The sequence below is a fragment of the Xenopus laevis genome, chromosome 2L (assembly GCF_017654675.1).
Source record: "Xenopus laevis strain J_2021 chromosome 2L, Xenopus_laevis_v10.1, whole genome shotgun sequence".
Lineage (NCBI taxonomy): Eukaryota > Metazoa > Chordata > Amphibia > Anura > Pipidae > Xenopus > Xenopus laevis.
The window spans coordinates 101,560,357-101,576,214 of NC_054373.1; the positions used below are offsets into that span (position 1 = coordinate 101,560,357).

At 35.6% G+C, this 15,858-nt stretch overlaps 1 protein-coding gene across 4 annotated transcripts in view; it reads right to left on the reverse strand.

Moving 5' to 3' along the window:
• Nucleotides 1–6,970: 6,970 nt before the first annotated feature.
• Nucleotides 6,971–15,858, reverse strand: part of tpst1.L (tyrosylprotein sulfotransferase 1 L homeolog) — a 39,948-nt gene continuing 31,060 nt past the window's right edge. For 2 of the 4 annotated variants that reach the window (NM_001092121.1, XM_018245038.2), the window contains exons 4-7: nucleotides 15,804–15,854; nucleotides 12,900–12,930; nucleotides 9,900–9,939; nucleotides 6,971–8,122 (exon numbers count right to left, since the gene is read on the reverse strand). In NM_001092121.1, coding sequence (NP_001085590.1) covers nucleotides 12,901–12,930; nucleotides 15,804–15,854 — 81 coding nt within the window. In that variant the 3' untranslated portion in view covers nucleotides 6,971–8,122; nucleotides 9,900–9,939; nucleotide 12,900. Of the gene's footprint in view, nucleotides 8,123–9,651; nucleotides 9,940–12,899; nucleotides 12,931–15,803; nucleotides 15,855–15,858 lie in introns of those variants that run through there. The other 2 variants (XM_018245041.2, XM_041580976.1) reach the window with 2 other exon arrangements.

The following is a 15,858-nucleotide window of genomic DNA, read 5'->3' on the forward strand; positions in this document are numbered from 1 at the left end:
CCATGTACTAGAAGTACAGATATTTTTTTATTTTTATTAAAAAGTTTTTTATTTATTGGTTGCATCTTCAACATACAGAAATAAAGGATCATTTTACAGTGATATTCAAAGCATACATTGATTATTCACATGGATTGAGCGACTCTACACCGAAGTGAAAGTAGTCTCTGAATGAATGATTTCCACAATTGAAGAACAAACCCTTCTTTTTTGTTTTTAAAACTCAAACATTCAAACAGGGATGCATGCGGGGGTAATTTAGGCGGTGTGGGCATGTGTTGAAGTGCAGGGATTCTTGGTCAAAACCTAAAATCAATGATTCAAAAGCAACTTTATGGTTGTAAAGTTGATATGTGGACTAAAGCTGTGTCCCCTGAGGAAAAAGATTAAGAACCTAAGAGCTTTGAAATGCACAACGGCCTGTGTGGTGTACTACTTATATTCAATTTCTCTCCGTCACAAATGCAGCACTTACTAAGAGAGGTAACATCCATCAGCATCATTAATATACCTATAAAGATAAGACCAGATCCCTTCACATCTGTGTCCTTTAAAGTGACTCATGCAGGTATATGCTTATGCAGAGAGAAAAAAAACCTGTGCTACCTTTGAACTGAGGAGAAAAGGAATTAACTGTAAGTACCAATTGTACCTTTGCACCATGTCCCAGGCACCTGCTTTTATGAGCATATGCTGGTTTGTAGTGAGAAGTGAGGCAAGTGTTGAGAAGGCCAGCCATTAAGCAGTTTCAGATATGTCAATGACAATACTCACCATCAAACCATCAACCCTTACATTTTCATTTTTGGCATAAAAAAATGTCTGAAAAATGTAGGGGGTACAATCCATTCTCAAATAGGCATACATGACACAAAAATAGCCATGCCCACTTTTTGGCATAATATTTTTGAAGATTGTTTGTAAAGAAAATGACAGAAAATTGGTTTCTGTATTTGTTGGCGTAAATACATTTTTAGATTTTCTTTTACCAACATTTTTGTGAATTCCTCCTATGTGTCTAGTGGGGTTTTAACATAAAGGAACCCATTTATTCTGATGATTTTTCTTGATTGATCCCCCTTGCTACTAAGAGTTTTAGCTCCTTCTTTTTCCTGAGTAAGTTATGAAATCTTGGCTTCCAAAGCAGCATTTCTTAGCCTATGGTGAGATGCCAAAAATGGGTCTCTATGGTAGGTCACAGTGATGTGTTTTAATTTGGTAACAGTAGTTAGAAAACATGCATAGTTAATTGTAAACAGATTCCTGGATCGTAATGGTGCCTCCAACATTTTATCTGAGCCCCCTAATAAGGTTTAGAAGCAATGATATAAAGATTATGATTTGGCAAAAAAAAATAGGTATTTAGTCCAAAATTGGTTGAATTATACAAAACCTGGAGGCACAGCTCTGCTTACAAGTGCTTGCAGTTGCCTGATGTGGCAATAAGAACACATTTGATGGTTAAAAATTGTGATCATGAAGACGCAAGAGGCTCAAATGTTTGTCATCTAAAAGCGTAGATGTTACAGTTGGTTTTATGTTTGGGTTTGCCTTTCTAAAACTGGGATTTGGATCTTTATTGTATCTGGGGCTAAATACTTGTTAAATCTAGAATGGATGAGATTACTGCATTATCTGATCAAATACAGTGCCTGGAGGCCAATCTACAAGAAGTGCCCTTATCTATGGGAAATGATGTTTGACAGCCCATTTCCTGATCTTTTAGATGAATGATGCAGAAGTACTGGCTTGTACTGCAGTACAGCCCTGCTGTTTTAGCCACCTTTTGTTTTATTTTATTTTTTTTTGTATATCCCCCCAACCTACCCTCCGGCCAAGACTCTGATTCCAGCAATGATTTGCATATTATGCTTTTGAACATAGGGTTACCAGAAACATCAGTGATACTCCCAATAAATGCCTGCACTGTTTGCAGTTATATTTTATCTGCATATTTAAGAAGTGTTTCCATTGTAACAGATTAATAGAGATGTAGTCAGATCAGCAGTGGAGGAGATAGACATATACTGCATTCAATAGAATTAGATTTACAAATAATTTTAGCTTCAAAGGGCAATTACTATAAGCTAATTTTGTAAAATAGTCATAATCATGGTTTAATCAATAGATACCTGTCTGCTTATAAAAATAATCCACTGCCAGGACAAAAATGCACAGATTTCTTCCTAATTGTTACTTATGTCACACGTCACTGAGAGAAATAATGGAATGGCCAGTGTTATTAGGACATTGTGTACCATTAGCATTAAGGGGTAATTTGAAAACATATCAAATTTGGAAAGTTGCCAGTTATTAACACTTTGCTGGTTGCTCATGCTCTATGATATCATCACCTGTCACAATGTTGCATTTCATCACACCAAAAGAAAAAAATCCAACATCCAGGCACATCTGAGGGTGCTGTCGGATACTAATATGGGATCCCTTATCTGGAAACCCAGAAAGCTCCAAATTATGGGAAGGCCATCTCCTTTAAAGGCACATTTACTTGCGTGTGAATTTTCCATTCAAAGTCTCCGCCAGACTTTTCGCAACTAGGTCAGGCGGTATTTTGTGCGAAATACGCATATTAATCAAAATGTGCAAGTACATCTTGGCAAATGAACGTTGACGTACTTTCGTTGACGTTGGAGCGAAAATTCATAAGGAATTTTCTCAAGCTTTACTTTCTTCCTAGCTAAACTACTTACGCTTACATCAATTTTAATTCAGTGGGTATATAAAGGTCATTTATATGTATTTATTAGTGATGCTGGAGAAATTGCTGTAAGTGACCACTTTTTATTAAAAATGTCCAAGGCCACAAGCCCACCCTAAAATAAATACTGTATGGCATTTTAAAAAGTGTAAATAAGATATTATTAACAGTTACAACTTGTAAACATAATCCCTCTTTAAATATAAAAAAACTTCAGCGTTTTGGCTTTTTCTTATGACTTTTTTAGAATACAGGATATGATGTCACTGACATAATAATGTTGAGGATGTAGCTCCATCTTATTAATTTGTCAGTCAGAACCTGGCGAAATAGATTTTGATGAAAAGGTTAATGAATTGAAATTTTCACAATTTGCTAAATTATCAGATTTACAATTGTTCGCCTGAGTTAAAATTTGCCTGGCGAAACGCAGCAAAAGTTCTCCAGCGAAAAGGTAATTCACTAACAAAGTGTGTTGCTCTTTTAGTAAATAGGTGATGTCACTGCGAGTTGTCATTTTAGAAATTCATCAGAAAAACGCAATTCGCTCTTTAGTAAATGTGCCTCGTAGAGTAAATTTTAAGCAAATAATTTCTGTAATCTGTAACAATAAAACAGTACCTCGTACTTGATCCTAAGAAACCTACATAATTCTTCAAGTGTTTTTAGTAGACCCTGGGGGTTATTTATTAAAGTATGAATGCCAAAAACTCAAAGAATTCAAGTTTTTGTTACTATAAAGTCCAAATTTTTAGTGGAAAAAAACCCTAAAATTTTTAAAGATTATGGGGCATATTTATCAAGGGTCGAATTTCGAATTGAAAAACTTCAGAATTCGAATTCAAAAAGACCAACCAAAATGAAAGTCTATTTTTGGTCGAATAGGTTAGTTTTTGATCGAGTAGGTCCGTATTCGGCCAAATTCGAATCATACGAATTGAAGGAATAGCACATTAGATCGAATTAGATTCAAGGGTTTTCTCAAAAAAAACTTTGATTTTTCAAAGTCCACCAATTAACTCCAAATAGGTCATAGGAGGTCGCCCATAGGCTAAAACAGCAATTCGGCAGGTTTTCGAGGGCGAATGGTCGAAGTCGAATTTTTAAAGAGACAGTACATGATAAATTTTGATATTCTAATTTTTGATTTTTTTCAATTCGAATCGAATTTGGACTATTCCCTAGTCGAAGTACACAATAGCTTCAAATACAAATTTTTTTCATTTGAAAATTCACCTCGACCTTTGATAAATCTGCCCCTTAGTATACCGTGAGGATGGAAAAAGTCTGAATCCAAAAATCCGGCATCTCAGACCTGCTGAGGCTGTACATAAGTCAATGAAAGAGGTCCCTATCTTATTTGAAAGTTTCTGTGGCTCTGGAATTCCGACTACTTCGGGTCTTTGTGGCAAAAATCCGAAAAATTTGGGCTTTTTGGGAAAAAGGCAGAAAGAAATCAAGTGATTACAGAAAAAACTCCTGAAAAATCACACGATTCAGGTTTTCGTTCGATTTTATCTGATTATTACCCGAACCAAATAAATCAAGCATTTTAAAATAAAAAATAAGGTCAAATTGTGGATTCTAGTTTGGTCAGACTTTTTTAATTTACATAATCAGATAAATTCGGATTTTAGTAAATAACCCCCCTTAAAGTATAGTGATCCAAATTACAGAAAGATCCCATATCTGGAAAACCCCAGGACAGAAGAATTCTGGATAACAGGTCTCATACCTGTACCAGAAAAAAAAAGCAATTAGGGTGACAGCTTGACAGTTTCACCGAGGTTTGTTAAGTCAATGGTGCCCAATAGGTGAAAGGTATATTCTCATGTGGAAAGTGCTGCTTAGAGACACAACGGAAATGCCACAAATACAAAATTTCTAAATACATTATTTAAAAAGATTTTGAACTGCTTATTTGCCTGTTTAGCAGCATAAGTTTTAGGTTGTTTTTATAGATAGAGAAGAAAATGGCAAATAATTAAAAATCTATGAAAAGAAAAAATGAAGGCCAATTGAAATGTTGCTTCAAATTAGCCATTTTATAACATACTACATACTAAAAGTAAATTTAAAAGTGAACCACCCCTTTAATGGCAGAATTTACTTGTCTGAATACAGAAAATAGACACTTTTATATAACAGCAGCTTAGAAATAGAGTTTATTATTATATCACATTTTTTGCAGCTGTTATATAAACTATTGTTCCAACATCCATAATAAGCAGTTCTCAAGTTGGCTGGCAAAATGTAACCCTTCTGCATTCTTAAAACCCATGATGAACAGATTATTATTCCATTCCATAGCAAATACGCTGTTAGAAAAATATAAATATATAGCAATACTATAGTTTGTATGAATAAAAGCACAGGAATAATTTAAAAAATATATTTGTTAGGAGCCAGTGCTTAGAGGAAATTGCTTTTTTAATGATTCTGTTAAAAAAAGAACTATGGATGTGACTGAAAATAGTAGTGTTTTTTTTTTTTGTTAGCTGGCAAGACTAGAAGGGTACAAAGCCCATTTTAAAGCAAATACGTAGTAGGCTCTTTCAGCAGAGGCTCTCAACAAATTCAAGGCTGTTGATATAGCAACAGCTGCTTCCCTTGCTTTTTATTACCATGCTGAGCGCATTGCAGTAACTAAATGTACATATAAATCCTATTCAGATTCTTTCTGAGCTGTAGCTTGCTGTTTTCATTGCCCCTAGAGTGCTTTTAATAATGCAAGGCTCTCGATAAACAATACAGCAATTGCACCACATGCAGGTGCAGCAGGAATAATGTGTGGAGTTGGGTTTACAAGCCACCTTATATGTTAATTCACAGCATAATATCCCAAGGTTAATGTAAGTAACATAACAGTTCAAAGGCATTAATATTTGGTACAGCACACAAGTTTCACATCTGGCGTGTTCATTTTGGTTTTGTTTATAGATAGCGCTAGTCATGTTCCTAAAGATTTTATGCACAATTCTTTCAGACTACAGAACGGTCTTATGGTATTTATCAAATGTACTAGTGTATTTGGGCACTTGTGCACATCAGTATAAGGTGCTCCAAGGGTGGAGGGCAATTTCAATGTCTGCCCAAAACAGATTTATATATAAGTATATATGAGTATAAGGAAGGTGGGCTAAAACTGATTTTGCTGTGTGGCTCTGTAGCATATAGTGATGTAACTGGTTTAAAACAGAGTACGGTAAGCACCAAAACAACTTTCTCCTTTTCACCACCTACTATAATCTTTGGTACCACCTGTAGATAAGCCTCCAAGACTGGGCTCTCTTATACATAAACAATTAATGTTTTTTTACTGATTCTCTTTTTAGCTCTGTAATTAATAAAGCAGGCAGAAATATTTTATCATGTTTCAAGCCACCCTGGCCATTTATTGACCAAACTGGGCTGCCCCCCAGGAGAATGATCTTGCATGGCGCCTACCGTCAAAAATCCATGAATCCTTTATGACAAATATTCCTGTTGTCTTTTTAAGGGGACGATTTATTGATTGATCAGTTTTCATGATCAAGAAAATGTATTCTTGAGCACTGCCAAAATTAGAAAAAAACTGTCCTAGTCATGTTTTGTCATGGTAAGAAGTAATACCCAATGGAAATCACATGTTCGATTAATTTTCAATGATGCTGAAAATCTCAATTGTGTAACTAAAGAGCACGAAGGCAGGGTCGGGGCACACAAGCAGATTCAAGGTCATTAGTCACCTGTCAACAAATCTCCTCTTCTTTGGGGCAACTAATCTCCCCGATCTGCCTTCCCCCGGCTAAAATGAAAATCGCCTGGGGGCAGGCACTTGGGAGTGTTTCGTTTTCCTAAGTTGCCCGAAGTTACCTTGTGAGGCAATTACGGCAACTTCGGAAAACGAAGAGCTCCGAGTGCCTGCCCCCAGGAGATTTTCATTTTAGCGGGCGGAAGGCAGATCGGGGAGATTAGTCGCCCCAAAGAAGAGATTTGTCGTCTGGCGACTAAATCTCCCCGAATCTGCCCGTGTGCCCCGACTCTTTGGCACAAATTGTATTGCATCGCTCTGAAATGTGCTCTGTCTGTCCATTGGCTGGCTGATCCCTTGCCTGTCAGTGCACACATATTCAGCTAGCGGAAGTCAGCAGATTGGCTTTTCCTTGTATATACAATGACCCATGTGCCACTATGACTCCCAGTTTATTTGTTTGCATTGGCACCAGCATTTAAAAGTGAAAAGGACCCAAATAAGTACACATGGACAAATCACATTTAAAGCTTTTATTTTGAAAAATAAAATACAAAAAGTCAATAAAATTGTAAATGTACATGATTTTCTTAAAATTATAATACCCACAATTCCTTGGAAAATTTTATTAAATAATTAAAGAAATCTGCGTATTCCTTTTTTTTACACAATCAGTTCATTAGTGGCTTTCACTACCTCTTAGGACTATTTCAGTTATATTACCTCAGTGTTTCTTATAAAACCCGATAAATCTTAAAATGGAAATTGTGTGGTACAATAGAGCACTGCACAGCAGCGTCTGATGTATGAGTCTCTTTATATTCTCTCTATATGCAAACTGGAAGCAACCAGACTGATGGGCAATTATTCCTAATCAAAATAACCCCCAGCCTCATGCTTCTCCAAAACAATCATGTTTCAGTTCTTTGAGAATATTCATAGTCTCTGCTGTTAACTGTTTAATAATAAATAAAAAACTATGTTATCCTTTTATATAAGAATTCAGTTCTTTAGGAAATACTGGACATATTTTACTGGAAAGTGTATGCTACTAGAATTCTGATTTCATATAGTTTCATGCAACACAATCTTACACTGTGCGTTTGTATACTCTCATAAGTAAATCAGCACACAGCTTTTAGTTTTAGATGTTGTCTTGTGGATTGTTTTATAGCTGACTCTTGAGGTGTTATGGTTGGCAAATGAATGAATAATACTTATTTAGGTGTATAAGTACTGTAGGTCAGTATCTAGCTACATAGTCACTGCTGGTGAACACTGTTGTGTATTTAATTGTGTCTTAAATATACATCTGTTTCACAGCCTCATGGGATTTGTTTGGTGCTATATAAGCAGCAATATTTAATAGAGAGTTCTTAAGTACTGCAAACCTATACCCGATAGGCCTCTGGGAGAGAAGAGATAAACATAAACTTCACAACATTTTAACATATAGTTATTATTAAAATGTACATAGAAACAAAACACAGCTGGTAAATACAATACTACACCACTGCGAGGGAATGGGTGGTGAGAAGTGCCTTTACTCATACAGGTAAATCAGTACTAATTGTGGAGGCATGGCAAGATAGAGATGTTCCACTGTGTATCATTCACCACTTGCAGCAAGGAAATGAAACTGTCTGACACAAGGGGCAACGGGTCTTTTCCTGTCACAAAATAAAACAAAATGTTTGTTGAATTTGAATCACCCTTAAATGATTTTGATTCATCGCTAAAAGTAGCCATATTTCTGCGAGGAGAGGCCATTGTGCATCTGTTCATACCCATGAGATCAAATAAGAAATTGTCTTGATAAAGGTCCGCTGTGCAGTACCAAAATGTGGACTTGCACCATTAAAGTTTGCACATAAATTAAGTCCCATGAGTGTTCCGTGTTCTTTATCCTGGTGTGTGTCATAATCACCCCATCCCCCACCACACATAAGCAATGGGAAACAAAACAATGGTAAAAAAAAAATATATAATTGGGGGAAGGGTTTTACACTTTAGGGTGAGAGAGTTAGGTGCTCATTGGTTTATTGGGCGTTCTGGATTACTCTCCAGCAACAGCTCTATCCACAATCCTTCTTACCAGCACGAGGTGACAATCGATACACTGAATAAGTGACACTTTCCTCCATTAGGAGTATGCTTTATTGACAGGTTGATTTCAGCTCTGTGATCAGTATTACTGGTCTACTTTACAGATGTGCTTCTATATATAGGAAACAAGGGAAAGTTGTGCTCACCACTAATTTACAAACTATTAAGCGGGCGTGCAATGAGGCTGTGACCACAAAATTCATATAGACAAATACAAGAGGTCCTCTGCATTCAACCTATTATCAAGAATATTTCACACTTTTATTTATTTATTTATTTAGCACATGGCAAGCTCTCTAATTTTGCTATGTGTAGCACACTTCCTTTACTTCACTGTTATGTGAATTTACGTTGCACCTTGGACTATTGGATTTTGCTTTTGGTTTTTTGTTTCCCATTGCTTACATATAGTGGGGGATGGGGTGATGATGTTACATTTTGGGGTATTTATATGTACACTTAAAACTGAAAGTGTTCGTGGTGGGAAAAAAAACTAGAATTTTTCGAGATTTATTGTACCTCAAGTGCTGCAAAAAGCCAGAATCCAAAAATCAGAAATTTCAGACCTGTTGAGGTCATGTATAAGTCAGTGGGAGATGTACCTATCACAATTTGAAGTTATTGAGGTTTGTGCTGGATTTAACTTGATAATCTGATATTTTCAGGCAAACCCCCGAAAAAATCCCATGATTCGGGTTTTGGCTCGATTTTATCTGGGTTTTCAACGGTCCAATTTATTTGAGTTACTTTATTAATAAATGAGGCAAAATCTGGCATGGGCGTTTGGTGAAGCTTTTTTTTATTAAGATAATGAGATAAATCCAGATTTTAGTAAATAAATCCCTTAGTTTCAATGGTCAGTTATTCCCGATGAAGGCTCATGTTCTAGTGGAGCCAAAACATTGCATAAACCATTTCTTTTTTTCACTTAAAAGACCTGCGAGTGCTGTACTTTGTATCTATCTATCTATCTATCTATCTATCTATCTATCTATCTATCTATCTATCTATCTATCTATCTATCTATCTTAGCCCGGGTGCTGGTCAAATAAAATAAAGAAAGAAACAGAGTACCGCACTCACTGGGACTTAATACATAGAAAAAACTTTTATTACAAAAAATACAACGTTTAGCGCACAAACGGTGCTCTTCCTCAGGGACAAATGCCTGGAAACATATTAATGGGTATTTCTTCACAGTTTGTTGAAAGAGTCCAGGATCAAGGTGTGTTAACTACTACTGCTACAGGACAAGCAATGAACAGAATAGACAGATAATCCCTTTAAACCGATTTTAAACACTGCCTCTGCATAATAAACATTTGTTCAAAGCTGTGTTACCTTGGTGGAAGACTCAGCGACTCTACTCCACAGCTGCAGTCTGCAAAAGAGGAGACATATTTAAATCGCACTGTAAAGAAATCTGTATATATGGCTATAGGTTAGAGACAAAATGAATGGTGCCCTAGTACTGGTTGTTAACAAAAGCTGAGTTGTAGTGCTGTAAACGCTGAAGTCAAGTAAGTTACCCAACAGTGAAATTGATTAACGTGCAAACAATAGTGGTAGTTAAAACGCATGCATATTATGTTTCTATTCTTTAAGTTGATAGAAAATACTGTACTGTACCAATAATTTAGTCAAAGTTTCTCTAGTGCTTAAGCCAGTTCCCAAGCCTTTTAAGGTTATAACCATGAACCTATCACTTGACATATGGTAGTCTTCCTTTGCACATGGGGTACAGAAGAAGTATGGCACATTTAACATTATTTTATAGCACGGAGACAGGAGATGTGCTTGGCAAAGATCAGAGCTAAGGTAAATCCACATTATAAAACTGTCTTTCTGTAAATGTTGCCCTCTTCTTTACTGCTGGCCAAACAATTTATTAAAGTAGGTCAGAAATTGGTGAACAGAGTTGATGAACGAAGGAGAAGTAGTAACTCCATTCCCATTGGCTTTGCACTGACAGGCAAAGTTAAAGGATAAAACTTTGTTCATAAATAAGAGCTAATCCTATGGTGGAAGGGTGGAGAGATGGACATAAGAATCTTAAGTTGCTTATGCAGGAAGAGTCTCTTGACTCTGCTCAGTTCTATTGCTCTAGTAAAGATAAATCTGTGCAGAGAAGCACTAGGAGCTGCTTGCTGCATCTTCAGCTTCTGCTATTTAGTCCACCTACCATCCGGAAAAAACACTCCTTTCATGAGGTGGAATACAGTAGCAGGCAAAATACCTGTTGTGGCCTCTCACCACTACCCATATCAATGCCCTAACCACTACTAGTGTTGACAGGTACAACAACAGGGGTATTTTGTCACCAGCCTCTGTTTTCTGCCTGATGACATTGGCCAACACGATATATAATATATATATATAATATATATATATATATATATATATATATATATATATATATATATATATATATATATATATATATATACTCAAAACTTGCTTGAAGCCAGAACAGCACGTATAAAGGTTAAGTGTGCCTGGGTGCAAAATGCAAACAATAAGATAACTGTCCCAAATAAGGCATGAACTCACAGGTCTTATCCAAGGTGAAAAAAAGGTGTTTATTTTATATTTATATATATATATACTGATGTGGTAGGGCTTGTAAGGCTCTTATGGATAATATAGGAAATAATAAACATACTAGAAACAGTGAGGTGACTTTATTCTATAATTGATAAAAAGGGGCTAATGCCTATATTCTAAGGTCACTGAGAGTAGTAATAAATAATTTTTATATTTGACTTTGAATAGAAAGCATGACATTGCTATTGAAAAATCAAATTATGAAACATCAAAGATTATAAAGAGCTCTGGGATTTATTGCAGCAATTGCCAAGGAGAACAAAGAACTAGATAGAGGCCAACGAAATTCGTTCCTACTGGTAATATAATATGCAAGCTTTATTCCAAGAAAATAGAACATGTAATCATCAACATTTCTATCCTCAGAAACCCCTGAATTGTTGAAAGTAAAATACCAGAACTTCCCAGCAGTTTCCATCAATAAGTACTTTTAATATGACCATGGAAATACTGTTCAACCTACTTTTTTTTTTTAACAAATACAAATTTCATATTTCATTAATACTTCCAGACTAAAGCATGCACACACAGTAATTTAAAACAGAATGTGTGTCTTTTTTTGCTCTTCTCTGATTAAAGTTATGTTATGTGGTTATGTAGAAGCATGCAGAAAGCCCAAGGCAGTGAAAATGGTTAGGGTTTCTTGTTAAAGAATACATTCCAGATATGCAGCAAAGGAAAAGTATACTCATGGTGTGTAGCCTAATATCTGACAAGCAGAATTATTATAGAATCATTTGTGATGTCTTCTTTTATTTAAATTTTTTTAAATAACACTGGAACGCTGGAGGTTTTAAATTCTTGCATTTCTAATGCTGACCAGGCCAGTTTTGATGTTTGCAAAGCCCAAAGCACAGTACCTTCCAGTTATGTTAAAAATTTTTGGGCTCATTTATCAACACTAGAGAAATTTGCCAGTGAGCAGTAGCCAATAGCAACCAATAAATGCTTAGCTTTTTACAGGCAGCTCCGTTAAGAACAATGAATGCAACTATTTGATTGGTTGCCATAGGTAACTGCCCAATGGCAAATTTGTTCATAAATGACCTCCTTAATTTGAGCTGCCAGATAAAATACACTGACATGGAAATTGAAGCTACTTTGATATGAGATATCCTGATAAGCAGCTAATTTTTATGCAGTGCAAATGATACACAGGAGAAAGCTAGGTGCTCTCGGGCAGTTAGAGCAAAGAAAAATGCTTATTTTAGAATCTGGCCAAATAATTACTGAGATGAATAAACATTGCACAGGAAATGTGTATGTGCAGGTGTTTGTATAAACTAAGTTTACTATCATTTTAAAGGCAACTGGCTCATCCATGCATTGTTAAGTTTGTTCAGACTAAGCCCCCATTTTGGTTCCCTCTGTATGCCAAATACCATGACAACAACAGGAAATTATTTTCATTGATTGGTCAAAGAAAATAATTATAGACTTTCAAATGTGAAATGGCAAAAACTAGCACTTTGAGCAACCAAGTCCGAGTATATGCACAGCCACACTTTATTTCTAGGAGTTATTCCCAAAATGAATGAAGTACCGAATGGTTCATTATTAGAAAACTCTTTATATGGGCCACAGGGCTTTAATTAAATGCCAGCATACAGAGGATTCATAACATATTCCCTGTAAAATCTTCTATGGTTCAAGTGTAGTTGATGTATTGATATACCAATGTGAGTATACTTTTCCTTCAAAAATCTATGTTAAAAATCCATGCACATATAGTCTTGCCTTAGGGATTTCCTTCAATTGTCTTCTTTGGCTAAAACAGGAGAACCACAGGGTTTTTATAAATATAGTATAGTATATTTATATAAGTACATATAATTAATATACAAAACAATATATGTCTCTTGAAAAGGTTTGCAATAGCAAAATCCCCTTTTTACCTATACTTCAGCATTATCATCAATAATTCTAGTGTAATAGCAGATGCCAAGTACTATGTGCTGCTAATGATGGTCTGTATTGGTAAATCATGTGCTACTGTTTTTTTACTAATTAATCTGCGTGCAAAGGGTGTTATTCAATAGGCACCACTGAGCATGCCTCCAGCATTAGATTCATTAGCTGGAAGTCAGACAGGAGGTGCAAAAAGCAAAGAAAGCCATGGATACCTCTTCAATGTAGTAATCCAGGGCTTCAATGCATCCTGAGCTTCTTCGAGCACAATTCATAACAGCTGGCATATTGTTGTTAGCTACAAGTTGCAAGTATATACTATAAAGTATAGATACAAGAACCTTTGTAAATATGATTGAGGATATTTATCAGCAGAACTGAACCCAAAAAACAAATATGGTAGAAATGTTGTATTTTATATACTTAACTTACTGCACCAGCCTAAAGTTTGATAATCTCTATACCATTAATGATTTAGGCCTTCAAAGTTGTGCACAGGGGGTCACTATCTTGGATTTTTGTTAGGAGGGTCAGTGACACGCACATGCTCAGTGATCTCTGTGCAGCTGCTGGGAAGTCAAGCAAATCACCAAGCAGAAGATGAGGTTTGCCTGTTATATAAGTTGATGCTACAGGGCTGATTATGCTGCCATGTACCAATAATTCAAATTAATATCTGATTAGTTTTGTATTGTGACACTTTGTCCACTATACCTATTTTACATTTCATTACAAAAATTTACAGTCATTATAAATATCTAATTTACCCAGCACGGTGGGCAGTATGGATGATTTTGCCTCAATAAGCAGAAGAAGAAAACTGAATCAAAGTGTTATTAGTAAAACTGCCTAAACAACTTGCATAATTGTTGCCATTTTAGTAACTATGGCAGAGAAAAAAACTTGTTATCCACATTTGTTTTGCAGTTTCATCGCTACCTCCCAGCTTTATAAACACGTTGTTTTTACATGGTGTATAATGGTGTAAAAAAAGTAAAAAGGTTTATTGCTTTTAACACCACCTTTATACATTTTTTCATACTACTTGCAGTAGATTCAATACAGGTCATTTTGTAGCAATGAATCATCTAAGGCAGGGGTCCCCAACCTTTTTTACTCGTGAGCCACATTTAAATGTAAAAAAGAGTTGGAGAGCAACACAAGCATGAAAATGTCTATGGGGATGTCAAATAAGGGCTGTGATTGGCTGTTTGGTAGCCCCTGTATGGAATGGTAGCCTACAGGAGACTCTGTTTGGCAGTACATTTGGTTTTTATACAACCAAAAGCCTGGAATTCAAAAATAAGCATCTGCTTTGAGGCCACTGGGAGCAACATCCAAGGGGTTGGAGAGCGAGATGTTGCTCACGAGCTACTGGTTGGGGATCACTGATCTAAGGGGTATATTAGTCACACACACACACATATATATATATATATATATATATATATATATATATATACATATACATATATATATATATATATTAGTCATCAAGAATGAATGAATGAATGGGAATTAAAATACATTTTTAAAAGGTGTGGGTATTTTAGCCACAATCTATACCAGTGGCACATCTCCTAATATGTTTCCTAGATTTAGAATAATTAGAAAGTTTGGTGTGACATATTATGTAGTAGATTTTACATTGATAGCCGGGAATGCCAGGTAGAAGAGAATCATGGAATGAATAAACCATACATATACATTTGCTATAAATACAGACGGTAGTGAAGCAAACTTGCAGTATTTTCTTTGGATTATACTGTACATTTTAGTAACACATTCTGCCCATATTCAGTATAATTCATTATTGAAATGTACATGTACAAAAGAAACCGAGGGTTAGAGCTTTAACAAACAAGAATGAAACATTGCAGTCCCAAAAGGCTAACTGCCCTTCCTCTGATACTGCATAGCAGACATTACCAAAGCAGAAATATTAACATTACAACACTAGAGACTTGTGCCTTGCTTTGTGAACGGTTACTTATTGCCAGTTAATAGTCAATTTCCTGAAAAAAATTATCCTAAGCACAAATTTTATTAATTATTACTTCTTTTTTGCTTTGAGCAACTTTATTTAATTAAGCCATAGCAATAAATTATGTAAAGCAGTGTGAAGGCACTGTAGGAACATTTTGTTATTTTCAGAGAATCAGAACATAATTATACAAGCTCCTCATAATTTCTTTTGTTTGTTGCCTGTAGCAGAAATAATATGACAGCCGATGGCCATCCAAGGGAATTTTATGGCCCACAGCCTTCTCAAGAGCTCCATAGACTTCTTTGTATAATATGAAGGATTTTTTCCCCCTCTGAGGAAAATTGGAGAGGCTTCAAATGGGGTTTTATGTGTCTTTTCTTTAATCTAACTTACTATGTACTATGTATATGAAGTCTAAATCCCTAAGTGCTATGGGAATATTTGAAACAGACTATAAAAAATAGTCTCGACCAGTCGACTTCTGACAGACCCAGAAAACTCATTACAAAAACCTTTCCAGTCTTTTGTTGCCCCTGTACCAGCCTTTTTGTAACATGTAGCTGCCATAAACTTCTAAATGAGCATAGCTTTTTCAAAATATGATAACTCAATTGATATTGTCTTTGTACTACTTGCAATTTAATATAGATTTTACATGATTTGCTAATTTTTACAGTGTCTCAACTTTTTTTTTGAAAACATATTTAATATTTAAATTCAGACAAATAAGGTTCTTCATACGCTACCTGAGGTACCTCTTTTAGGAAATCTGGGAGTTGAAATTCACCTTTATAAACCTGA